This window comes from Macrotis lagotis, chromosome 1, assembly GCF_037893015.1.
Source record: "Macrotis lagotis isolate mMagLag1 chromosome 1, bilby.v1.9.chrom.fasta, whole genome shotgun sequence".
Classification (NCBI taxonomy): Eukaryota; Metazoa; Chordata; class Mammalia; order Peramelemorphia; family Peramelidae; genus Macrotis; species Macrotis lagotis.
Genome location: NC_133658.1, coordinates 546,871,415 through 546,898,431, shown reverse-complemented (window position 1 = coordinate 546,898,431; position 27,017 = coordinate 546,871,415). Strand labels below are relative to the sequence as shown.

General features: G+C 35.2%; 1 protein-coding gene and 1 pseudogene across 14 annotated transcripts in view; one reads left to right on the top strand and one right to left on the bottom strand.

The window, feature by feature from the left end:
* SENP7 (SUMO specific peptidase 7) overlaps positions 1 to 27,017 on the top strand; it is a 199,930-nt gene that overhangs the window by 82,075 nt on the left and 90,838 nt on the right. For 13 of the 14 annotated variants that reach the window (XM_074214358.1, XM_074214357.1, XM_074214355.1 and 10 more), the window contains 3 exons: positions 3,077 to 3,271; positions 17,129 to 17,167; positions 22,440 to 22,558. In XM_074214358.1, coding sequence (XP_074070459.1) covers positions 3,077 to 3,271; positions 17,129 to 17,167; positions 22,440 to 22,558 — 353 coding nt within the window. The remainder of the gene's footprint in view (positions 1 to 3,076; positions 3,272 to 17,128; positions 17,168 to 22,439; positions 22,559 to 27,017) is intronic. The other variant, XM_074214356.1, reaches the window with a different exon arrangement.
* On the bottom strand, positions 1,618 to 2,308 carry LOC141507055 (solute carrier family 66 member 3 pseudogene; annotated as a pseudogene).

The following is a 27,017-nucleotide window of genomic DNA, read 5'->3' as shown; positions in this document are numbered from 1 at the left end:
TGACTTCTGGTTTCCATTTGTAGTTTGGACTCTTGCCCTTCTTAGGGGGAGGTAGTTTCCTCTCAGAATATTTGATGTTCCTGGTTTGACAGGGTTTTTTTTTTTTTTTGATGCCCTTCCAAAAGGTTGACAGTAATCAAAAATAGGGCACCTGGGGTTGGGGGGAAAGGATTAATTTTTAGAATGACTGGCTTATCCTCCCATGAAAAATAAACCTGTGGCTATATTTACATTTAAGTGACAATGTTTTTTCAATGTCATACTTTTAGTTGTGACTTAAATTGTGGCTCACTTGCCAATATCTTCCTGAGCTACCTGTTGGAACGTTTCACAATGGGAAGAACTAATGTAACTTTTGGAGTATTGACTCCAGCATATCTCTTGTTTTTCATTCAAAGTCTTTCAATACTTATTCCCCTCCCTTCCAGTCTTCTTGTACCTCACACTCCATCCATAGACACTCTACTACTCAGTGATACATCTTCCTCCTTGAAGCATTCCCTCAAACTATGTATGGCTGGGATGCTCATCTCTGGCTTCTGGCTTCCCTGGCTACCTTCAGTGAAAGAAGACTTTCTAATGCCTTCTCTCTCTATTGATTATTTCATATTTATTCTGTATCTGGAGGTTGACTTGCCAAAGTTTACCCAGGTCTAGCTTACTCTCTTCCCCTTGACCCCTTCTTCCCTTCTTTGTAGTAATACTAGAGTAGGTTGCCTAAAATCACAAAATTCAAATAGTGTGTGGGATTAGAGGAAAGCCAGATTCTACTACCAGTACTGCTAGAACAGAGAATTATGGGACCTATAACACTCCCGAGTGCAGCTATATTTAAACCTTATCTCTTCTACTTACTACCTCTGTAAATTTGCCCAAGTCACTTAACATTTATTAAGCACCTGCTATATGCCAGAACTGTGCAAAATGCTAGGGATACAAAGAAAGGCAAAACATAAACCCTGCCCTCAAGGAGCTCACAATCTAATGGGGGAGACAACATGAAAACAATTATGAACAAACAAGACAGATACAGAATGAAAACCAAGAGAATTTTATATTTGACCCTGGGGGTAATGGGGAGCCTCTGGAGTTGATTTTTTTTGTTTAAATATTTATTTTATTAAATTTTCATACAAACCAAGCAGTTAAGAGCAGTGAGAAAAGTTCCCACCTATTCTCCTTAATTATAGGGTCAAAGAAGAATGAAAAATATAATATATAGAAATTATGTCAAAATGATTGCAGTGGATATTAGTAGAAAGCATATGTTCAAATTCTTGAACCCCCCACTGATTTAGTATGGATTGTGTATACTGATTCTACCCCTTGGGCCAGTCATTTATCCTCTACTTTTACTCAAACTTGGGTATCAAAATTCCTTATTGTTTTTTTTTCCTTTGATTATATCAATGCCCTTTTCATAAAATTATTCCCCTCCCCCCCACCTCAGTTTCTCTCTGTAAAAAGACAGATTTGCATTGTGATCAATAAGGTCCCTTCTGGCTCTTAACAAACTGAAATCTCTGGGATACTGTTCTAGCTGTTCAAGTCTCTTCCTCAAGGAAAATGGAAACAGCATAATAAGGTTGTTATACTTCCATTTTCATACTGATTTTAAAATCCAAATTATTTTGTCATGCAGTAGAAAAATAAGTTAATTCTCTTTTACTCCAGTTTCCTTCTGTGGATGCTCTATTATTCATTCTTTGTAGTTGTTTTCCTATAACGAAGTATTGTAGCTGTTACCCATATGTTTAGAGCCAGCATGATCAGGAAATGGATAAGAACCATAAGATCCTGTGTGGTCATTAAAGTTGTTATTACTCTTGTTGCACATGTATATGCAGACATGCTCCAAGTCAGGGCACTCACTGTACCAGAATCCTTTGCCTCCCACAGGTACTGGAGCTGGGCAAACTTGCTAGCAGCACTAATAAAAGTACACAAATTCATTGCCAAGTCTATAATCTACTTTTGAAGAGTCAAGAGGTACCATCCCCCCAGAAATATGGCAATAATATGGGATGGCTTTCTTCATGCTTCCATTATAATGAAAAACACAAAGCAAGAGGGCAATATCTTGTGCAATGATGATTGGGTACTCCAAGTAGGTCAGTAGAGGGTAACTATAATAACTCTGGTACCGTAAAAATACAAGGAATCTAGCCAGCTCCAGGAGCAAACTTTTCAGGCTGACCCCTTGCGAGCTCTTAGCAGAAAGCAGGACGAAGATCTGTGGGAACTTGATCACCATGCACACCACTAGTGTGCTCCAGTTGCAGAACTGCAGGAGCAGCCCCACCTCCATGGTTGCTCTGGGCCCAAGGCTCGGCTCTTGCCTGCCGCCGGCCGCCCTTTAGGGGCAGCTCAGCCGAAGCAACTCTGGAATTGATTCTGTGGGGGATGGAGGGACATAGACTTGCACTTTAGGAAAGTCACTTTAATCCTACTAAGTAGAAGATGAACTGGAGGAGGGAGAAACTTGTGTCAGTTAAACCAACCGATAGGTTATTGCTTCACTTCCAGGGTCTATAGTTACCACATATTCAGGCTTAACTGTTTTTCTGTTAGGATTGACTTGTCTTTTTTTGTCAATAGAATGATATAAGTGCTAGCAATATTAATACTAGTCAATTTTATTTTATATTGATTTTTTAAGCAAAAAGCATTGCTAGTTTAGAAAGAATGGATTTTCTAAGAAATAGAAAACTAACAATGACATTTGGGTTGGTTTCTTTATAAGTTGCTTTCTGCTAAATGCTAAAGATTTCTACAAAGAATATTTGGACAACAGACTAACTCTAAACTTGTGCAGCTACCTAAAAAGACTAGCTGTATCTGTAGGGAAAACATGTTTACTGCTCAACAAAGGATAAAAATCTTCTTAAGAGTTAATATTTTTATGGACATTTTTTTCTATCAGTTGAGATTACTAAGATGTATCACTTCTAGACATTGTAACTTATTTGAACTGAGATAAAAATGTGTCCAAATCAAATTTCTTAAAGTACATGTATGCAATTAAAAGTTCATCTAGACCAGTACAGTACAGTGTGTGTTATTTTGTGTATGACAGGCAACCCAAAGTTATATTGATGAATGTCCTGGGAACGGAGTTAGGAAGAAAATACATAAAGACCCTCCCTCTAACCGAGGCTAATTTGTGTGAAACTGACAACATGCAACCAAATCAACTTCCTTCATCATCTGTTGACAGCCTAGAATCTTATCAAAAGCTAGAGCCTCTCAAGAGCTCTTTTTTATCTGAAAGGTATGTTTAGTGGTTAATTTTACTCAACACAGTGATTGTATTTATTCATAAAATTCCTTTTTCTCCCACAGATATTTAACTTTTCTGAATGACAGTTGAGGAAATCGGGGTGGGAAATCAATGGCTACTCTAGTGGGAACACCATTTTCTTTTCAGTTTTGTATGGATTTTAGATGCAACAGTTCCCTCACTATTTAAAATTTCAAAAGGCATTTGATTATCATAACTTAGATGATTTGCCATTGGACAATAGAAAGTACTTGATAGAAAAGAGGCAATGATTGAAATATAGATCTTAAGGATCTTCTGAATCATTAGACTTGGACAGTGGGTCCAGGGATGTAATTGCCAAAATTGAATAATGAGTGGGAAAGGGAGGAACAGGCAGAAAGCATCTTTTAGCAAAAGTTAGAATTTTTACTCATTATCTAACCTTTCTTAAGAATTTCCAAAGCATATCTTTGTATTTTAAGTGCACAGAAATGGCATTTTTCATCTAGGTTAAAATTTGATTTTGCTAGCTAGATGATTCAAAGAAAATTCTGATTTGCATGTCTTTTAGTACCTTTTAAAATCTAATAATATTAATGAATTCTTAATTACCCCCTATCCCCTTATTTTTTGGATTTAGTTGTGGTATCAGACATTTCTAAAAAAACCTTTTTCTTTTTTTTAACAACATCTAATTCATTTTTGGCAATCTTTGCTTTCTCTCTGTTTGAAGTTTGGGTGAAAACTTTTTTTCAGTTTGTTTTTTGTTTTCTTCAGCTGAATTTTCATAGACAATTTGAAGTTTGAATTTTTAAAAATTGAGTCCCTTTCAAAAAATGTTGAATATTATATTGGGGCAAAAAAGAACAGTGTTTTGGACTCAATGGTACTACCCTGATTACTAAATTGAATACTCATATTGGAGAATATCAGAAATGTCTTATTTCTTTATAGTTGATTGGACAAGCACTAATCAACAGATTTTTTCCTGTAAAAGTTTTATATGAAATTATTTTTCAAGGTGTTCTGGCTTTTAATTGTCTCTTTTCTCTATTCCCTTTAAGTAAAAATAGTACTTTTATATATATATATATATATGTATATATATATTATTTTAATTTTCTATTAGAAAAGGAGAAAATCTCTAGATTGAAAAATTAAAAAAATAAAAGATTTCTTTATTGTCTCAATTAGGTTTTAAAAACAAAGTTGTAATAGAAAGAACTGTGCTTTAGAAGTCACAAAACCAGCATTCTTTTCCTGACTCTGTTGTTTATTTGATGTGCAACTTTGAAAGGTCTTTCAACATCTCTGAGCCTCAGTTTCTCCTTTTTTAGTGTAATACCTAATTTCCTAAGGCTGTTGAGATCAGTTCAGATGATGTATATAAAAGGTACTTTATTATGAAATACAATATAAATATAGATTATGATTTTGATTTAATTACAAGAGATATAATTTCAAATTTATTACTTCAATTTAGATTATATCAGTGTGGGGTAACTAGATGGTACAGTGGATAGAGCATTGGAGTCAGGAATACTTGAGTTCAAATTTGATCTCAACCACTTAATCATTACCTAGCTGCATGACCTTGGACAAGTCGCTTAACCCTATTGCCTTGCAAACAAAAGAAAACAAAACAAAAAGACATCAGTTTACCTCTCTTATCTGTTGAGAAAATTATTACCAGGTGAGTCATATTTTAGAAAGGTTAAATAGACTTCTGAGTTGAAAGAAAAACTTAGAGTTAATTTAATAAAAAAAACCTTTATCTAAACCACAAATCCCATCTACAACATCTACAAGAGGCCGTTTGCTAGAAGACTTCCAATGATGAAAAACTCAATAACCAGGTACTTCCCTGTTCCCCAAAAGTTTATTTCATTAATCCTTTTTTGCTGTGCAACCTAAATTTTAAAATTGATATATTCCATTTTTATATAATCTTTATTTTTGAGTGTATCCTTCCCCACCATCCTATCTAGTGATCCATTTCTTCTTTTTTAATCATTTCTTCTAAACAAAAAAATTGCAAGAGAATTTTAAAAGAAGAAAGTAATTCAGCAAAATGAATTCACATATTTTGTGACTATATTCAGTGTATCATACTCTTACCCATCTCTCCAGTGAAGGGAGAAAATAGATTTTTTTCTTCTCTTATTAAACCTCTTGAGGAGGATATCTATAATCTTTCAGTTGTAGTCATTATGTGTTGTTTTCTGATTTATTTCACTCTTTAAAATGTAAGTCTTTCTATGCTTCTCTGAATTTTTGGTAGTAATTTTTTTCTTACAATACAGTAATATTGTATTAAATGTGGCATGCTCAACATGTGTATCATTTTTACAATATCAGACTTAGCTTATTAGAGTTGGCTTGATCATACACAGCCTAGACTAACATGGTTGAATGTCTTTAGTCATTATCAAATAAATTGACATATACTTTGTTTCTAATAGCTTAAAAATATTCCTTTCTATTTTTTGACCTCTCTGAGTTATTAAGCCTAGCAGTAACATCTTTTGGTTAGAGGATATGAACATTTTACTATTTCAAATTGCTTTCCAGAGTGGTTGAACTAATTTATGGCACCACCAACAATGCATTAATATGCCTGCATTTCCAGAACCCCTCCCACATTGCCTATTTCCATTTTTAAAAATAATTTTTACCTTTTTGATAAGTATGAGGTAAAACCTCAGAGTTGTTTTCATTTACATTTCTCTTATTAGTGATTTGAGTTATTTTCCATATGGTTAATAATAGATGGCAGTTCTTTTGAGAACTGTTTGTTTATCTCTTTTGACTATCTAGTGGGGAATGGTTCTTGGTTTTATATTGAAATGATATAGCTTAAATATGGGTCACTCAGTCAAACTAATAAACACTGTATGCCTCCTGGGAATATGAAAAACAAGTAGAACGAAACACAGTCCCCTGTATTCAAGAAGCTAACATTCTATTGGGGAGAAATTAAAACATAAAGGAACTGAAAATAGGGAGAGGTAAAAGAAGTCCCAAGTGCAGCCTGTAGAAATGTAGTTGACTTGGATGCACAAAAATATTCTATTACATTCATATACCACAATTTGTTTAGCCATTTCCCATAGGAAGACATCCCCATTGTTTCCAATTTTTGGGTACCATGAAAAAAACTACTATAAATATTTTTCTACACATCAAACCTTTTTGTCTTTCTTTTATTTTTACAAATTGCAGGTGTAGTGGTATAGCTTAATTTAGTTATTTTGGGGGGGCATAGTTCCAAATTGCTTTCCAGAATGACTAGAACAATTGATAGCTCTATCAACAGTGAACTAATGTAACTGTTTTCCCACAGCTTTGTTAACATTGTTATATTCTTCTTTTGTTATCTTTGTCAGTCTTATAGTTGAGAAGTAGAATCTCGATTTGCATCTCTATAATTATTAATGATACAGACATTTTGTCTTATGATTATGGATAACTTAGATTTCTTCCTTTGAAATTACCTAATGTATAAAAAGAAACATAAATTAACTAGAGCAACAGGGAAGAAATTACATTTTGAATAGATGTATAGAGAAGACCTTATGATTAAATAAGTTTTAGTATCAGGTAAGATAAAATGGACAATTTTGAGTATATATAAATTTAAAATTTTGCCCAAATAGATCTAATATAATAAAAATTAGAAGGGGAAATAGGTGACTGAGAAAAATCTTTGCAACCAGTTTCTCTGGTAAAGATATCATTTCCAAGGTATTTAAGGAAGAGATTAAAATTTATAAGATTGAGTCATTTTCTGTCAAATGTTGAAAGTCATGAACAGGAAGTTTTCATGCACACTTTCGGAGTTTTATGCAGATGAGTGAAACTAAAATTAGAAATGCAGGATATACTGGCAAATTTGACTAAACCAGATCAAAATGTAATGGGAAAATCTTTAACAAAATTCCTAAAACATAGATATTAATTTGTGGAATTCTAAGCCAATATGCTGCTTACAGGGATCATTTTTTTTAAGTTTGACACTACTGCAAATAAGTTCTTTATTTTTATTGTCTTCTTATGAAATTGAACTGTTCAGACCTAAAATTTCATAGAAAGTATACTGTGATAATTTGATATCTAAAGGACTTCTCCTTTATAATAGTTTTTGTTGCTTAGAAGGAAGTCTGGAATGATTCACTGACTCAAGACAGCTTTGAAAGTATGTTATTTGAAAAGATATAAGCATGTATTTAGAATGTATATATTTAAAAAGAAAAGTAAGCTATACATGATTTATTCCTGTAGTATATGGAATGCAATTTTTCTGCATGGAATTGCTCATTTCAATTGGTGTTTTTGATAAGTTCAAAATTTTAAAAAAATTAAAAAACTTTCAATCTTTATCTTTTCTTCTCCGTTAACCTTCAGTTTTTGCTAGTCTTGACAGTCTGAGGTCTTGGGGAAGGATCTCTAGGACTCTTTTTGTACAGGCTTTTCTACTTATTGATCATCAGGATCAGATCTCAAGAACAGTTTCAAACTTCTCAAGAAAAATTAGCCTAACATTCCTGTAATGACCTAGGAAAAGCTAGCCCAAACTATACTGTAGGACCCTATGTAGTGTTGTTTTCTTTATTACTTCAGTGGACCCTGCTATCTGAGAAATGCTTCTTCTAGAAAACATATAGGAAATGAAAATTCTTCTTTTTAGGTAAGGTGTAAATGCTTATTAGGGATATTTCTTGTAAAGTCAAACTGACCATGAATTCTAATATTTGTCAAGTTCATTTTTTAGCAGTTTGACATTTTATTTGTTTTCCAATCATATATAATAGTAATATGTATCTAATCATTTTTTGTAAGGTTTTGAATTTTGCAATTTCCCCCCTTACCCCCCCCCCGAAGGCTGTCTGATAGTCTCTACATTGTTTTCACGCTATACATTGATGTAAATTGAATGTGTTTATAAGAGTAAACATAAACCCCCTCCCCCCAAGAAGATGAAAAACCTCAAGAATAGAGAGAGAGTAGTCTGTGTTCAGATTTCAATGGCTCTGTCTCTGGGGTGAGTTGCTTTCTTTATCATAAGTCCACCAGAGAAGTTGCTTCAATATTTTTCCCACAGTTGCTATTACTAGCTGTACCTCCACTCTATTCCTCCCCACTCTCATTTATTCTATTGTCTCTCTCTCTCTCTCCTTTCATCCTGGCCCTGTCCAAAAGTGTGTTGAATCTGAGTACCCTCTCCCTTGATCTTCCCTCTCTTATATCACCTGTTCCCCTCATTCCCTCCCCCCATTCCCCCTTAGCTCATCCCTTTCTTATTTTTCTCTAGGGTATGATAGATTTCCTCACCCTATTAAGTGTGTATGTTATTTCTTCTCTGAGCCATTTCTGATGAGAATGAAGGCTCACTCATTCCTTCTTGCCTTCCCCCTTTCCACTCCATCGAGAAAGCTTTTCCTTGACTCTTATGTGAAATTTCTTAGCTTCTTCTTCATCTCCTTTTCCTTCCTCCCAGTACTTTCCTTTATCACCCATTGACTCCATCTTTTTACTATATTATACCATTATTATTCTGCTCCTTCCTGTGCCCTGTCTATATATGTTCCTTCTAACTGCTCTTATAAATGAGAAAGTTCATATGAGTTATCAATATCTTCTTCCCATGCAGGAATACAAACATTTCAGTATCATTAAGTTTAGTTAGTCCTTCTCACCCCCCCCCCCCCCCCCATGGTTCACCATAGTCTTGGAGATCAAACTTTCTAAACTTTCTGTTCAGCTCTGGTTCTCTGTTTCATTGAAAGTCCATCTTTTCCCGTTAAAGAGGATGTTCAGTTTTGCTTGATTCTTGGTTGTAAACCAAGATCTTTTGCCTTCCAGAATATCATATTCCAATCCTCATGAGCCCTTAATGTAGATGCTGCCAGATCTTGTATAATCCTGGCCATGGAGCCTCAGTAGTTGAATTGTTTGTTTCTGGCAGCTTTTAGAATTTTCTATTTGATTTGGGAGTTTTGGAATTTGGTTTTAATATTCCTGGAAGTTTTTCCTTTGGGATCTCTTTCGGGAGGTGACTGGTAAATTCTCTCGATTTCCATTTTACTCTCTGCTTCTAGGATCTCAGGGCAATTTTGCTGTATTATTTCTTGAAAAATGAAGTCTAGCCTCTTTTCCTGATCATGGCTTTCAGATAACCCAATAATTTTTAAATTATTTCTTCTGGATCTGTTTTCGAGGTTGATTGTTTTTTCCATTGAGATAAATCACATTTTCTTCTAATTTTTGGCTTTTTTTGGAAGAGTTTTATTTCTTCCTGATTTCTTACAAAGTCATCAGCTTCCTTTAGTTCCATTCTGCATTTGAAGGAGTTATTTTCTTCAGAGAGCTTTTTTTATCTCCTTTTCCAGCTGGCCAATTCTGCTTTTTAAGGCATTTTTCTCATTTGCCTTTTGTTTTGCTTTTTCCATTAGGCCTAAACTGGTTTTTAACATATTATTTTCTTTCACCAAGCTTTTGATTTGGTTTTCATGATTTTTCTACATCACTCTCATTTCTCCTCCTAATTTTTCTTCCACCTCCCTTAATTGCTTTCCAAAGTCTTTTTTTGAGCTCATCCATAGCCTGAGCCCATTTTTCTATTTCTCTTGGAGGTTTTGGATATGGAAGTTTCAATTTTGTCATCAACTGAGTATATGTTTTGATCTTCCATGGGAATAAAGTAATTCTCTATGGTCAGATTCTTCTTTTTCTGTTGTTTACTCATTTCCTCAGCCCAAGACTAATGTACAGCACTTCCAAGGCTTTGGGATTTTTTTGAGGACACCCCACTGGGACCTTTATTCCTCCAAGGTCTTATGCTCTCTTGCCTGTGCTTTGATATGTAGTTGCTCCCCACCCACTTCCCTCTGCCTTGGGGCTATAAGAAGGATCCTTCTATCTTAGTATGGACGCTCAAACTGCAACTTGGTTCTGAGTGTAGCCTTGCAGTAGAGTCCTACTGCAAGGGATAGCAGAGAAATCTCTGCATACTTCCCTTATCATCTCTGAAGGTACAGGCTGCTTTCTCCTGATTCTCACTGCGGATTCTGTGGCTCAGCTCCTCACTCCACACTCACCCAGGTGCAGCAGAGTTCTCTCACCGCCCCTTCAAGCTGTTACCAGTGATCTCTGGGCTGGACTACACTGCACTGGGCTGTGCTGTGCTGCCGCTGACTTTTTTCTAATCCCCGGTCCTGGTGAAACACACCTTTCCCGTGGAGCTTCTAAGTTATCTTGGACTGGGAAAATGGATCACTCAGTCTTGCTGTGGGTTCTGTCCCTCTAAATTTTGGCTAGAGTCATCATTTGTTTGTTTTTTTGTAGTTTGTGGGGGACGGAATTCCTGGGAAATGCTGCCTTCGCACCGCCATCTTGACTCCATCCTCAAGTTTATTTTTAAAAAAATAATTTATAATTTAAAAATAGCTTTCCCTAAGACAGCAAATTTCACCTGCAAACTAAGCTCCATAGATATGGATGAGTTATTTTTGAAATTGTTGTCTATGGTAACAGCAATGAATATTAAAAGAATTAGTTTAAAACAGCTCTTTGCATTATTTTTAGTTGCTAGGCAAGCAATGTTAATTGATTATTTAGTAAAAGAAGTTCAAGCTACTATTTTAAATTTCATTAATATAATTTTATAGATTTTCAGTAGAGGGAGCCCAAAGCTTTAAAATAGAAAATGAAGGGTTTTCATATTTTATTTTCTCTTTGTTGACTTTATAATTGTTTTCCATTTTTGCATGGGTTAATTTTATTTTTATTCTTTTGGAAGAGATTGTTAGAGTATGGAAAATGTTCCTGACTCTTTAAAGACTATTTCTTAACTTTTATTTAAAGTAATTTCTGACTGGTATGTTTCTAATTATAAATTTTAGTCTGATCAATTATACTATTTCATTATGAGATGGCAAAACTTAATAACCCACATTAGTCATAGACTAAAAAAAAATTGCAATCTTATATTAAAAGTATCATAAAAGAGAGTTTTAGCCTCAGAGTTTATAGTTTATGTTTCATTTTCAATCTCTTAGACTGGAATTATATAACCCTCCTTAACATTTAGATTACAAATATAAACAATGGATTTTTATACCAAAAATAAAATTTTTGCAGTGGAAATTGGTGCAATTAATAGAAGTGAATAATTAGGCAGGCCTTTTTTTTTTAAATACTTCATGTTTGTTGTATTGATATGTTACTTAGAGAGGTCTAATTAACCTCTGCACCGCACTTTTCATTGCCTTTAATTAGTTCTTCAGGCGAACTTCATGTGAATAATGATTCCTTAATGGAAGTGGGGGGAGAGTGAGGCCAAAATAGAGACACTGACATTTGCTGTTTTAAAAAAAATGGTTTTTAGACTGATAAACTTTGTATTGGATTATGTATTTAGCATTGAAAAGTCAGTTAACTAGTAAAATCCAGAGTAAGGCTAGAGAGCAATTAACTGGAGTCAGCTGTCATGGGGACCATGGTTGATGTTTTCTTTTCTTTTTTTTTTAATTTAATGTTTATTTATTCTCATTTTGTACAAATAATATTTTTTATACATTAATAAAATATTCTTGTTTAAGAGTAAACAAAATACCCCCTCCCCCAAAAAATATAGACTTGCTTGAGTGATAAAGTAAAGGGGAGAGAGAAAAATATTAAAATTAAAAAAAATTAATAGTAATAATTGTAGGTATGGCCAGATGGCGCAATGGACGGAGCACTAACCCTGGAGCCAGGAGCACCCGAGCCCATATCTGGCCCTGTATACCCAATAATCACTCAGCTGTGTGACATGCAAGCCACTCCAACTCCACTGCCCTGCAAAAACCAAAAAAAGAAAAAACAAACCCAAAATAAAGTAAAATAGCAATAATAGTAAGGGTGGCTGGGTGGCGGACAGAGCATTGGCCCTTGAGCCAGGAACATCCGGCTCCCAATCCGGCCTCAGACACCCAACGATCACCCTGCTATGCGGCCCCAGGTGGGCCACCCAGCTCCATTTTCCCTGCACCTCCTCAAAAATAATAATAATAAAAAATGTACTTGAGTCTTTGTTCCAACACCAACAACTTTGTCACAGGTGGGTCATATTCTTTATGATAAGTCCATCGCAAAAGTTACTTCTATATTTTTCCACCATTGCCATTGCTGATCGCAACTCCCTCCTTTCGTATTTCTCCACTACCATGTAGTATATTTTCTCTCTCCTTTCACTTTGACTCTGCTGTAAGGTAGCTGAGTGGTGCAGCAGACAGATCCCTGGCCCTGGGGCCAAGAGGCCCCGAGCCCCCTTACCACCCCTTAGGCCCAGCATCCACCTGGCCCTATGGTCCCAGACAGGCCTTCCAATCCCAGCCCTTTGAAAGAAGTAAAAAAAAAAATGTGTTATATCTGACCACTCTCCCCCCATGGTCCATCCTCTCCTCTATCACTCACATCACCCCGCCTGCCCCCTGTCCACCCCCCCTCTTACTCCAGATGCCTATACCCCATTGAGTATATATGCTGTTTCCTCTCCTAGCCACCTCTGATGAGGGCAAAGATTCCATCATTCCCCCTTGCCTTCCCCCCTCTCATATCATTGCAATAGCTCATTGTAATAAAGAAAAATCTTACTATATGAAACATCTTAGCCTATTCCCCCACTCCTTTTTCTTTCTCCCATTACATTTCCCTTTTTTCTGTTGACTCCATTTTACACCATATTTTATCTTCAAATTCATCTTTCTCTTGTGCTTCAACTATAAAAGCTCCTTCTACCTACTCTATTAACTGAGAAGGTTCATGAGTATTATCAGTGTCATTTTTCTATGCAGGAATACATGCAGTTCATCATCATTAATTCCTCTCATATTTTCCCCTTCTCCTCCAATGTCTATGCTTTACCTGAGTCCTGTATTTGAAGATGAAACCTTCTGTTCAGCTCTGGCCATTCTAACAGGAACATTTGAAATTCCCCTGGTTCATTGAAAGTCCATCTTTTTCCCTGGAAGAGGACATTCAGTTTTGCTGGGTAGTCGGTTGCATTCTAAGCTCTTTTGCCTTCTGGTATATTATATTCCAAGCCCTGTGAGCTTTTAATGTAGTTGCTGCTAAGTCCTGTGTGATCCTGACTGCAGCTCCATGATATTTGAATTGTGTCCTTCTGGCTGCTTGTAATATTTTCTATTTGACTTGGGAGTTCTGGAACTTGGCTATAATATTCCTAGGGATTGTTTTTTTGGGCTCTCTTTCTTGGGGGGATCGGTGGATTCTCTCCATTTCTATTTTGCCCTCTGCTTCTAGGATATCAGGGCAATTTTCCTGTAGTACTTCTTTGAAAATGATGTCAAGGCTCTTTTCCTGATCATGACTTTGAGGTATTCTAATAATTTTTAAATTATCTTTCTTAAATGTTTTCCATATCAGTTGTTTTTTTTTCAGTGAGATGTTTCACATTTTCTTCTAATTTTTGTTCTTTTGGTTTTGAAGTATTGAGTCCTGATTTCTCATAAATTCGTCAATTTCCCTGAGTTCTATTCTTTGTCTGAAGGATTTGTTTTCCTCAGAGAGCTTTCTTATCTCTTTCCATCTGGCCCATTCTGCTTTTTAAAGCATTCTTCTCCTCAATAACTTTTTGAACTGTTTTATCTCTTTGACCTAAGCTGGTTTTTAGCATGCTATTTTCTTCAGCATTTTTTTGGATTTTCTTGACTAAGCTGCTGACTTCATTTTCATGTTTTTCCTTCATCTCTTTCATTTCTTTTCCCAGTTTTTCCTTCTAACTCCCTCATTTCATTTTCAAAATCTTTTTTGAGCTCTGTCATAGCCTGAGCCCAATTTCTGTTTTTCTTGGAATCTTTAGATGCAGGAGCTTGTGTTTCTTCCTCTTCAAACTGAGTGTTTTGATCCTTCTTGGGTTCATATGCAAAATATTTTTCAGTGGTGTTCCTCTTGTTTCTCTGCTTGCTCATTTTCCCAGCCTAAGCCTGTTTTGGGGGTGCTTCCTGAACTTTTGGGACACTCTCACAAGGGTCTCAGTGTGTGAGGCTCTGTCCTTCCTCCTGGTCTGTGAATGACCATAAGCTACCCCCTCTGCCACAGGGCTGAGGTCGGGCGAGGGGGGCTGCTGTTCTCTGGGGGGACCTAGACTGCGATCAGGATCTGAATGTGTTCAGAGCCCCAGAATCCTGTTCCTGGGGCAGACCTCTGCAGTCTCTCTCTTCACTCTCCTCCCTAGGTTCAATGGGCTCATGCCCTGGGGGCTCCTGCTTACTGGCTCTGCCTGCTTCTGTTTCCTGGATCTGGGCTGCAGTAGCCACGCTGCTCACTGTGTGCCTGAGGTCTGGACTTCATGTGCTCGCTCTGGCAGAGCCCCCTCACCCCATTTGTGCCCGGTGCTTCCCAGGGCGTAAGTCAAGAAACTCCCCCGCTGCTGTGAGCCGAGGCTCCCAGAGCCCTGGGGCTGTCTCTGGGAGGCTGAAGTTCTTTTGTTCTGGCCTGCCACCCCTCTGTTGGGCCGCCCCTCTGACCCTGGGGAGCAGAGCCTTTCTGCTCTTTTCTAGGTTACCTTGAGTAGGAGAACTGCTTCACTGGGCCCCTCTGTGGGTTCTGTCTCTTGAAAATTTAGTTAATCCTTAGTTTCGAAGATTTATGAAAGAGCGCCTAAGACACGATCTGTTCTTGTTGCCATCTTGGCTCCGCTCCCCAAGGCTAACTTTTAAAGGCCCGACCTCATGGAAAACTGTTGTTATATGTGTGGCATCAAGGAGCTCATCTTGCTTTGGGATATGAACAGAAGGAAATATGACTGGGAGCCTTGTGACCAGGAGAAAGAAGTATAAGAAGGAAGGTTAAATAATGATAATGTGTTTGCCAGGCCTTAGCTTCTTAGATGATTAAGAGGTAAATTTATTAGAAACTCCTCAGGGTATAGCTAAATTTATTTGCTCAACAAGTTCCCCAAACGAGAGCATGTGAATTGTTTAGGTGGAAAGTCATCAATTTCTTCTGTACTTTATTTTATTTTAATTTTTTTTGTTTTTTTTTCAAGGCAATGGGCTTAAATGACTTGGCCAAGGTCACACAACTAGGTAATGACTGTGTATGAGGTCAAATTTGAACTCGGATCCCTCTGACTCCAGGGTCAGTGCTCTCTCCTCTGTACCACCTAACTGTCCTACTACTTTGTTTATTTTTGCTAATTTCAGAAAAATGCAAGTTTTGGTTAAAATGTGGATTGAGGCATTAGCATTAATATTAGAATAGCCATCTTTTCTGGTTATGTAATATTGATTTTGCTTTTATTCAAACAATGTGTAAAATGCACAGTCTTGCAGATATTATTGTATAACGATTCATTTCAGAATTTCCTGATATTTCTATATGGCTATTATTTGCACAAATGGATATTTATATGTTCATAAACGTGTTAATAGTAAAAAATAAAATAGAAATAAAATCTCTCTCTCTCCCTCTCTCTCTCTCTCTCTCTCTCTCTCATTTAATTCAGTTAGTAGCTCATTGGGTAGTATATCTGGTCCAGAGGCAGGAAGACCCGAGTTCAAAACTTACTAAGCTGTGTGACCCTGCGAAAGTCACTCAATCCTGTTTGTCTCTATAAAATAATTTGGAGAAGGAAATGGAAAATTACTCTGATATTTTTTTTATTTTAGTTTTTTGCAAGGCAAATGGGGTTAAGTGGCTTGCCCAAGGCCACACAGCTAGGTAATTATTAAGTGTCTGAGACTGGATTTGAACCCAGGTACTCCTGACTCTAAGGCCGGTGCTTTATCCACTATGCCACCTAGCCACCCCTCTGATATTTTTTTCAAGAAAACCCCAAATGAAGAATCAGACATGGCTGAACAATGATCATTTAAAAACAAAAAACAAAGTAGTTCTCTGCAAAGTATAACTACTCACTGGTTCTTGATTCAAAGATAAAATTATTTTTGCCCCATTAATGATTAAAAAAATCACTTTAATGTATATTTATTTTATATATTACTTTGGCAATATGCTTGATATACATCTCCATATCCATCATCTAATGGAATGCTATAACATCAGATTTTTTAATGAGATTTGTGGACATAGGGATGATTTTAAGTTGCAATAATACTGAATCATTAATTGGATCTCAATCTCCCAGAACTCTATTACAGTGTTACTATGTATTCTATAACCTTGCTGAGCCATATGCTCATTTGATATTTGATATTTTTCAATTTTACCTGTTTGGCTAATTGAAAGACACAATATCTATTTTCAAAATTTGCCAAAACTAATTCAAGTGCTTTTTTCAACCCTGCAACAGTCATATCTACCCAAATTTCAATAGTTTCCAGCACTCTGATACATTCACTGGTCTATTTAAAATGAAATCATCTTGTTGGATAATAACCACACTACGTTGAGTATTGCAGTGGCAGAGGACATGTGGGAGTGCTTCATTTGATGCTCACAATGACAGCACTTGTTTCCAGAACCAGCCCAAGAGCTATCACTGACCGACAGGGATAAGAGGATATTGATTATTTCTGCTTGAAAGAAATTTTGTGGACAACCAATGGTAGGCTTGCTTCCAAAACTAGGGGCAGCACATTCACTCCCCTCTCTTTGTAAGGGAGATATTGGGGTTCAATGCTGACATTTTAAAAACTATCTCATATCATTCTTTTTTATTGATCTATAAAAAGACTGAAGGTTCTCTTGGGAATTACACCATCCTTAAAATGAAAAAAAAATCAGGATAAAAGAAAAGAATTTACTAACTCTAGATTCTGCCAGTGTTCTAATTTTAACCTATATATAAGGTACAGATAATATTGATTGATATTTATATTATTCTTCTATCCCTGGAAGGCTTTACAATGTGGAACCCCATTATCTAACACATATGAGGTATGTATTCTCTATTATTATGTAAATCTCTTTATCTTGAAACCGAAATTGGATGGGGAGTAGTCCCCTTTTTGGTAATTCATCACATTTCCCTCATTAAAATTACAAAAAAAATTTAAGTTTTATTTTCACTTCTAAATTCTTTCCCTTTCTCAATCTCATCCTGCACTCATTGAGAAGGTAAGAAATATAATACCTGTTATACATATGATGTTATATAAAATATTTTTGCATCAGCCATGTTAAGAAACAAAAGGAAAATGTGTTTTCATCTCTTCTTAGTCTATCCTTTCTCCTTCCTTGGAGGTGGGTAACATTTTTCATCATGAATTCTTTGGGATTGTCATCAGTCATTGTATTAATCAGAGTAACTAAGTCTTTCACTTGGTTGATTTAGTTACAATGTTGCTCTTACTCTGCATAATGTTCTGTTTCTTGCTCAATTCACTTGTCTCATTTCATTTAAGTATTTTTTTTGAAATTGTCCCCTTCATCATTTCTTACAGGAAATAGTTTTCCATTACAATCATATTTTTTCAGCCATTCTCTAACTGATAGATATCCACTCAATTTCTGCTTCTTTCCTACCATGAAAAGAGTACTATAAATATTTTGTACATATTGAGTCCTTTGTCTTTTTCTTTTATCTCTTTGGAATATAAACCTAATAGTGTGGTATTGTTGTGTCAAGGGGTGTGCACAGTTTTATAGCCCTTTGGATATAGTTCCAAATTGTTCTCCAGAATGATTAAACCAGTTCATAACTCCACCAAGCAGTGCATTTAATGTACTGATTTTTCCACATGCCCTGCAGCATTTGTCATTTTTCTTTTCTCTCATGTCAACCAGTCTAATGTGTGATGTGGTATCTCAGTGTTTTAAATTGTATTTCTTTTATCATTAGTGATTTACAGCATTTTTCATAGACCATTGATAGCTTTATTTTTTTTTTTTGAAAATTTCTTGTCTTAATCTTTGACCTTTTATCCATTGGGGGAATAGCTCTTCTTTTATAAATTTAGCTCAGTTTCCTATACATTTGAGAAACAATACTTTTATCAAAAAATAGCTGTAAAATTTCCCCTAGTTTTTTGTTTTCTTCCTAATTTTAGCTTCATTGGTATTGTTTGTACAAAACATTTTTTATTAATGTAATCAAAATTAGCTATTTTATTTGGTAATGAACTTTTCTCTTAACAATAAATATAAAAGGTAATTTCCTCACATTTCCCTATTTGCTTATATCTTTCTTTATGTCTAATTTTGTGTACCTATCTTGAGTTTATTTTGGTATATGGTACTAAATATTGGCCTATGCCTAGTTTCTGTCAGACTACTTTCCAGTTTTCCCAGGAATTTTGTCAGATAATGAGTTCTTTCCCTAATAACTGTAATCTCCAGGTTTATTCTCATGTGGAAACCTCATTCATGTAGTTCAACATTTTATCAAGAGAGTGTGAGCCAGTATGGCTAGGTTGACTGTGTATGCAAAGACATCAGTTCTCCTGCCTTACAATTCATACTCTGGTCCTGTCCTTGGCAGACTCAGATGGGGCTGTGAGTGCAAACTTTCCTTAACCTTGCATAGCTATCAGTACTCAGTGAAAATTCTTAGATTAGGTAAAGGTTTTGTTAACCTCATAGAAATTTTTGTTAATGTTATATATTAATATTTGTTGATGTTATATATTATGTTAATGACAATATCATGTAAACCATCTCATCTCAATGCCAGCTGAATATGATTATGTAGCCCTGAGCCAATTATATTAATCTGATCCTGCTAGGCCCCCCACATATTCTCTTTTTGTGTTTGACTTTATCTAAAACAAGCTGCAGCAAGAAATCATGTTCACTGCAGTCATCATATTGACATAAAGCCCTTCTGGTACCCACTATTACTCACATTCCTAGACTTTCCATCAGCTGATCTTTTGATAGGACCAATACAACTAAGATATTACCAAAGGATATGGATCTCTAGTAGGGCAGATCAAATGGTATTAGACAGCTATCATTCCTTTGGGATTTAATTACATTTATGTATTATCCTTTCTGGTCATGCAATATGAACATTATTCTTGTAAAGTTCTTAGTAGAAAAAAAGAGCAAAATGTTAATTCATTATTTTAAAAGATCCATGATTTAATCAGTGGGTGATGCCTCCAGTGATGCAGTTGATACTCCTATATAGCTTTATAGATGGTTTTCATGAGTTCAGCCTTCTCAGAGTAAACTTCTCCAAAAATGAAACTATGTATATATACGAATATATATATATATATATTTATATATACATTCATACTCATACACATACTCCATTTCTGGGTCAGTACTCAATGTCTTTCCAGCTTGGTCTGACTTGCTAGAACTCATGCTCTGTTAGCATAATCTTTGGTCAACTCCAGCTAAAACTGTAGTCTAGTTTGAGTAGGGCCAGATTGACAACTCTTTTGAGATAATGTGAAGAAATGTTGGTTTGTTTATCATTTTAGTGATATTTTCACTTTGAAATATACCAAAAATTTTATGAAGTGAGTACAGTTTAATTCCTGAAGACTCTAGGAGAGAACTTTCTTTTGACTTTTTTGATTATTGACAAAAATGTATTGAATTTATATAAAAGGAAGGTGAATCTTTGGGGAGATCTGAAATTTTCACAATATCTGATAGACAGTTAGCGATCAAATAAAATTTCATTCACATTTATTTCAGGAATGTTTAACACTTTCAAATGCAGGCTATATATTTAATTGTTCTTCCAAGACTTGGCATTTATTTGTTCAGTTTCTAATGAAAATAGCAATAACCATCCAATCAGTTAAAAATGAGCTGTAATATTTTAGTTGTTGGACATTAGCTTGCTGTCAAATTAAGCTGGTAAATTTACATATTTTAAAACTTTTTGTTCTAAAGATATGAGGTGTAATCATGGTATAACTTTTTGGTGCTTCTGTTCATAATTTAATATTAAATATCACTGAACAATCTTCATTTCTCCTGCAGTAACAATTATACTTTTCCATCTCAAGAAATCTATCACTCTGTATCCTATTTTATTATGTGTGGATCTGTAAATAGAGTACTAGACGTGGAGCTAGGAAATGCTGGGTTCAAGTCCTGACTCAAGATACTTAGTTATGTGACCCTGAGCAAGTCTCAAAACTCTCACAGCCTCAGTTTTCTCAACTGTAAAATGGGAATAATAGTTGCATCTTCCTTTTAGGATTGCCATGAGGCTCAAATGAAATAATATATAGAAAACACTTTGTAAACCTTAAAGAGATGTGTAAGTAATAGCTATTATTAATTCCTACTCAGCAAGGATTTTTCAGGACATTCTGTGTGTCGTGCTGGGAATACAAAGACAATAAGGAAACATTCCCTGCCCTTATAGAACTTATATTCTATTGGAGGTGACAATTTTCTTCTGGTTAAAAAAGTAAATGAATCCTATAGTGGTTGAAATCAGGTAAAATAAGCTTCTTCTCCAAAGATAGATCATTTTGGCAAGTTCAAAGAACCCAATTGTTCTATTCTACTGAAGTGTTATACTGTTTTTTTTATAAAAATTTATTTTTATTAAAGATATTATTTGAGTTTTATAATTTCCCCCCCAATCTTGCTTCCCTCCCCCCACCCCCCCACGGAAAGCACTCTGTCAGTCTTTACTTTGTTTCCATGTTGTACTTTGATCCAAATTGGGGGTGATGAGAGAGAAATCATATCCTTAAAGAAGAGAAGAGAAGTCTCAGAGGTAACAAGATCAGACAATAAGATATCTGTACTGGTTTTTAAAAGTAATTTTTAATTTGGTCATCAAAAAAGACAAAGATTTACATCGAAAGAATTTAAAAATCATAGGTAAAACTATAAGATCCAAGCTAAAAAATTATATTTATAAGGTGCCAAAATGATGCTTCCTTGAGGGTAGTTCTTTTTTTAAAACTTTATTAACATAACAGTAAGAGTAGTAAAAATGGATTTTTGATTCTGATCTTTGTTACAAAGTTCTATAATGGTTAGAGAAAGCACAGATTGAACAATAAATATTGTACCCTTCTAAGCCTTTTTTGATGATATATTGAAAATGTTATTGTTAATTAAAATATTTTAGTAGTATAGACTACATTTCTACTCTTCTACTCTTTCTTTAAATCTCCACACATATACTGGTGTGTGCAAAGCTTTATTGGCATTTCAGAAAATTTGCAACTTACATTCTCACACAATGAAGCAAGTTAGTTGGATGACCTTAGTCATTATCTAAAATCAGTAATGCTTTAAAGGTGGTATTGTGTCACTGAAATATTTTCTAACAGCTTAACTAACCAAACTTAAAAACTAGTCTTCAAAATCAACTTTATATATCCATACTTCCTTGTTTGATCACCTCCAAACTGGAAGCTACTCGTTATACCCTCTAAGCAGGAGAATTTTGAGAGTTATAAGCAAGTGCTGATTTTAATTTAAAATTCCCCTTCTGCATCACCTTCCAATAAATGTGTTGGGCAATGCTTAGACAATTTAAATTCAGGTGGAAGTTTTTCTTTTTTAAAAAATATATGTTCTGGAAGGTATTCCTTTCCAGACTAAGCCTGTTTTATCCACATGAAAAGTTTGTAGATCAATATGTCTAGATTCTTCAGTGATTTTTTTCAGAAGTCAAGATATTTAGCTCATATCTTCATCTTAACTGAGTACTTTTTAAGTAATTTTAATAATATGAAATTGAACTTGATTTTTGAAAGCAATCAAACAAACCAAGGTTTGTAGTAAAAGCTTCTTCACTATCTACTTTATTTGTATTTTTTTACTGCCACAAATAAACTTGAAACTTTTACATAACACCATGAATTCTTGAAGACAAAATGTGCACAGTTGTCTGTCCACTTACTATTTTATCCCTGAGATCTGTGAGAGGCTGCAGGAGATACCACTATGGATCATTGGACCAGTTCATCAACTCCCTTATTATAATTACATAATATGACTTCTGTGTGTCACTTAGTCGCAGGATCATAGATTTAGAGCTGGGGAGTGTTTTATATATCACCTGTTTCTACTTCATTTTACAGATAAAGAAACTAACACCCAAGGTAGATTAACATGCCTACTGACTAATTACGGAGTAAGAAAGTAGCAGAGACAGGATCTAAACCCAGGTTTTCTGACTCCCAAGTCTAGCAGTATTTTAACTTATGCAACACACTGCTTCCGCAATCATACAGGCTTGAAGAGAATTTAGAATCAGCATAATTCTGTTTTTCAGGTGTTCACAGTCCCAGAAGAATCCAAGTGATAGTTTTGCAAAGCGAGGTGAACTGATTAAAGAAAAAGAAAGAAGTGATGACAATTCTCTTGTAATATGGTCTGATACTGAACCTAAAGGTTTGTAAACCATGCAAGGCTCGTTAGAATTTGAATTTTTGCTTATTGCATTTCCAGAAATTTGATTTTCATTTTAAAAGCAAATATTTTCTCTTATATTTAAAATGCACATTAGGATAAGTGATAATTGTCATTGTGAAAAATATTAACAATAATATGGAATTTATTTAGAATGAAGATATGTTTCTCAGCTTATTCAATACTTATCTAAGTTAAATTTAGATCTTATATATTTTAAGGTTTTTTAAAATAAGGTATTATATTTATGGAGATATACTGATACTGATAGAATAGTCAGTTTCCCCAGCATACAGCAAAAGTTATTGCCACATAGTAGGCACTTAAATGTTTGTGTAATGTTTAAACTTCAAGGTATAACTCCTATTATGCCAGTCAATTCATAGTCAAATGATGTACCCATAACAGTTTGGGTCAGGTGCATGGCAATCAGCTGATTTTATATTCTCAAAGTGTACTTTTTACTGTGAAATAATTTTCATGGAATCTCTCTCATTTCAAAAAATACTTATTACAAGTCTGTTCTAAAATAATTTTAAAGGTAAAAACCAGACCAGAGAAAAGGGTATTTTTTTTTTTTTTGGTATAGTTGATGGTAGAAATCATGAGCTGTGCTTCTTTTTTTTTGTCTCTTATCACTAAATTCTCCTTAAAAAGTCTAATAACTTTTATCTAAACTTTTTAGTAAAAGAGCTTATTTGTTTATATGTTTAACTCTCTCTAGGAATTTCAATAACTTGACAAAACTCATAGGAAATAGTTTTCTGAATGATTTTTTGCAAGTTACAAGATAAAAGACAGTGCATTTGTTAAATTCTGCTTGATTAAAAAAACCAACTTTTCTTCTTAATATAAAAAGTAACTACAGATACTATTTTTCCAAAAGGGAAATAAGTCAGAAAAGCCAAAAGGGAAACCAGTATAAAAATTTTTTGGTCAAACCCATCACCTCTTTGGTAGTCTGGGGAAGTCCATAAATCTCTTCTCAGAATGATATTTTTAAATAAATAAAATGAAATACATAGGATTGCAAAGGAAATCAATACAATTTTAAATTGTTTTTAAAGTTCATGATTTTTTTTAGGGTTTTTTCTTTTTTTTTTTTGTGCAGGGCAATGGTGTTAAGTGGCTTGCCCAAGGCCACACAACTAGGTAAGGAGGTCGGATTTGAACTCAGGTACTCCTGACTCTGGGGCCTGTGCTCTATCCACTGTGCCACCTAGCTGGTTTTTCTTAACCTCAGGTTAGGAACTTCTGTTTTAGAGAGAGAAAACTTTTTTATATGATTTCATTACGCATATAAAATAATTTTTAGTTATACTTTGATATAATTAGTAAAATAAAAATCTAAAAATTTAGTAAAAGTATAATGCAGTAAATTTGTTTACTCACTTCTTTAAATTCTCACTTGTTGCCTTTTTCTGAGGAAAATGGGGACTTTAAATACAAATTATACTCATTTGTTTGCTACTATCTAATATCAAAGGAATAATGGACTTTTAGAGAGAGAACAGCAAAGTGGATGTGAAAAACAGTTGCTTTTTGTCTATCAGAGTGAACCAGTAAAAGGATTTTCATGAATTAGATCTTAAATATATTTATATATTACATTATATAAATATATTTATTTTGATAGCCCTTACTGGCACCAATCCAACAAAGGGAAAAATAACAATTTATTATATTTGATATACATCCACAAATTCATGATAATTCTTAATTAAAGCCTTAATTAAAATTGTTGGGAACATAGGTCACCTTTATTTTTATTTTTTTTTTAAGTTTTTGCAAGGCAGTGGGGTTAAGTGGCTTGCCTAAGGCCACACAGCTAGGTAATTATTAAGTGTCTGAGACTGGATTTGAACCCAGGTACTCCTGACTCCAGGGTCGGTGCTTTATCCACTATGCCACATAGCTGCCCCCCATAGGTCACCTTTAAAACAAAGAATAGAGAGAAAAAGACAGAGAGAGAGAGAGAGAGAGAGAGAGAGAGAGAGAGAGAGAGAGAGAGGAGAAGGAGGAGAAGAACAGGGAAATATTTTAGAAGAAACTGAAGAACTTGGGAGGTGGAAGTTATAGCCAGTGAAAAGATCTTGAACTAGAAGATGGGAATATTTTGTATATGAGGAAAACTAGGAGATCATAGCTGGATTATTGAATATATACAAAGAAACAAGTGTAAGAATACTGAACAGGTAGATAGAAGAAATCAGGTTAAGATTTTAAATACCAAACAGAACATTTTATATTTGATTCTGCAGTAATGGGGAAACACTCAAATTTATTGAATAGAGAATGGATAGATTCATGTGTTAGTTCACTTTGGCAGCTGAGTTAAAGGATTGGAATCAGAATAGACTTGACACTTGAAGACCAACAAGAAGGTCATTATAGAGTCTAGGCATGAGGTGATGAGGGCCTCTACTAATATGGTGGCTATGTGTGTAGGGAAGGTGTTGATGAGAACTAGGAAGGTAGAAATGATAAGATTTGACTGCATATTGCAAAGATGAGATGAATTTGAATGAGAAATTAATAACACAAGTTTCAAGCCTGGATGGCTAAAAGCATAGTGGTGCTAACAACAATAATTATAGTTGTAGGAAGGGAAGATTTTTTTGGGGGGGGACATAATAGATTCTGTTTTGGACATGTTGAGTTTGAGATATCTATAGAACCTGCAATTTGAGCTTTTGGAAAGGCAGTTGATGATGATCCATAACTGGAATTTAACAAGTAGATTAAGACTGTCCACATAGATATGAGAATCCTCTGCATGGAGATGATAATTGAACCTGTGGGAGCTGAAGAGATCACTAAGTGGAAATAGTATGGATGGAGAAAGGATGCAGACAGAGCCTTGGATGAATGGAATGGGGGGTGGGACAGCCACAGTTATGGATGCAACCGCAATGAAGAGCTAGCTAAGGATCCTGACAAGGAGCTCCTCTGTTAGAAAAACAGGAGAGGGGTGGCTAGGTGGTGCAGTGGATAGAGCACTGGCCCTGAAGTCAGGAGTACCTGAGTTCAAATGTGACCTCAGACACTTAATAATTACCTAGCTGTGTGGCCTTGGGCAAGCCACTTAACCCCATTTGCCTTGCAAAAAAAGAACCCTTAAAAAAAAAGATAGAAAAACAGGAGAGAGCAGAGACACATATATAAAAAAGAGAGGAGTATCAAAGTGTTGAAGACTGCATAGAGGTTTAGGTGAATGAACAATGATAAAAGATCTTTAGATTTGCCAGTTAATAGATCTCTGGTATAATTCTGGAGAGAGCAGTTTCATTTCAAAGAGGAAATCAGAAGTCAGATTGCAGAGGGCTTAGAACTGATTGAGAGGTGAGGATATGGAGAAGAGAAACTGTTGAAGGAAGAATGATGGCGGTCTCATGGAGTTTAGCAGAGAATTAGAAGGAAAGAAAAAGTATAATAGCTAGCAGGGAAAGTAGTGTCAGAAAAGATTTTTTTTTTTTTTTTTTTAAGGATTGACCTCAGAGTATATCTAGGATGGATAAAGGAGGAAATCTGAGTGATGTGAGATGTTAGCAAATGCCTCATTTTTTTCCCAGTAAAATATGAGGCAAGGTCTTTAAGAGAGTTTGGGGTATCATTCGAAACTTGAAGAAAATGAATAGATGCTGTGTTGTGTGGAAAGGCGAATTGATGATGGAAGTATAAAAGAAAGAATTTGCTTGTTGCAATGAGATCTAAATTGAGATTTTTGTAGCATGTTTGTAATAGGTCCAACCAAAATAGTATTGTTTTTTTTCCCTTTTACTCTGTTAAGCAGCATATGAACTGCAATGAATGTGGTTGGAGTTATCTAAGGTTGGGATTTAAGCAAAGAGTGATTGATAGAAGTAGAATTTTGGAGATCATGAACTTGGAAGTAGAACTCTTGTGCGTAGAACCAAGAAAGGGTAAGAGACTATCTCTATGTGAAGGTGAGATTGAGTATATAACAGTAGACCATGGGAATTGAGTAGTTGAAAGAATTGGGAAAATATGGTGTTTGAGGGAACATTGGTAAACTGACATCCTGTAGTATGAAAGTGGGAGAGAAAGACTGAGCTAGGCAATAAATTCATTGAGGAAGGTAATGCAATGTCTTGGGGAGTCCATCAGGATTTGGATAATAAATTTGAATTAGATGAACCTCAAAGGAAGAGAGGTTGCTGAGAGATAGTGGGAGGGGGGAAAAGTCTAGAGGTGGGAGTGAGAAGAATATTTTGACTCTTCAGCCTTGACCAGTGAAGAGTGGGCAAAAGTACACCTAGTATTGGAAAAGATGTCTAGAGATTCATTGTCATCAACAGGGAACCATGTCTTAGTGAGTATGAATGAGGAAGGAAACGATTTAAGATGAAACAAGTTTGTTAATTATGGAGATAGGATTCTGGAGAGCACAGTTGGAAGGGCTGGGTAGATCTGAGAGGGA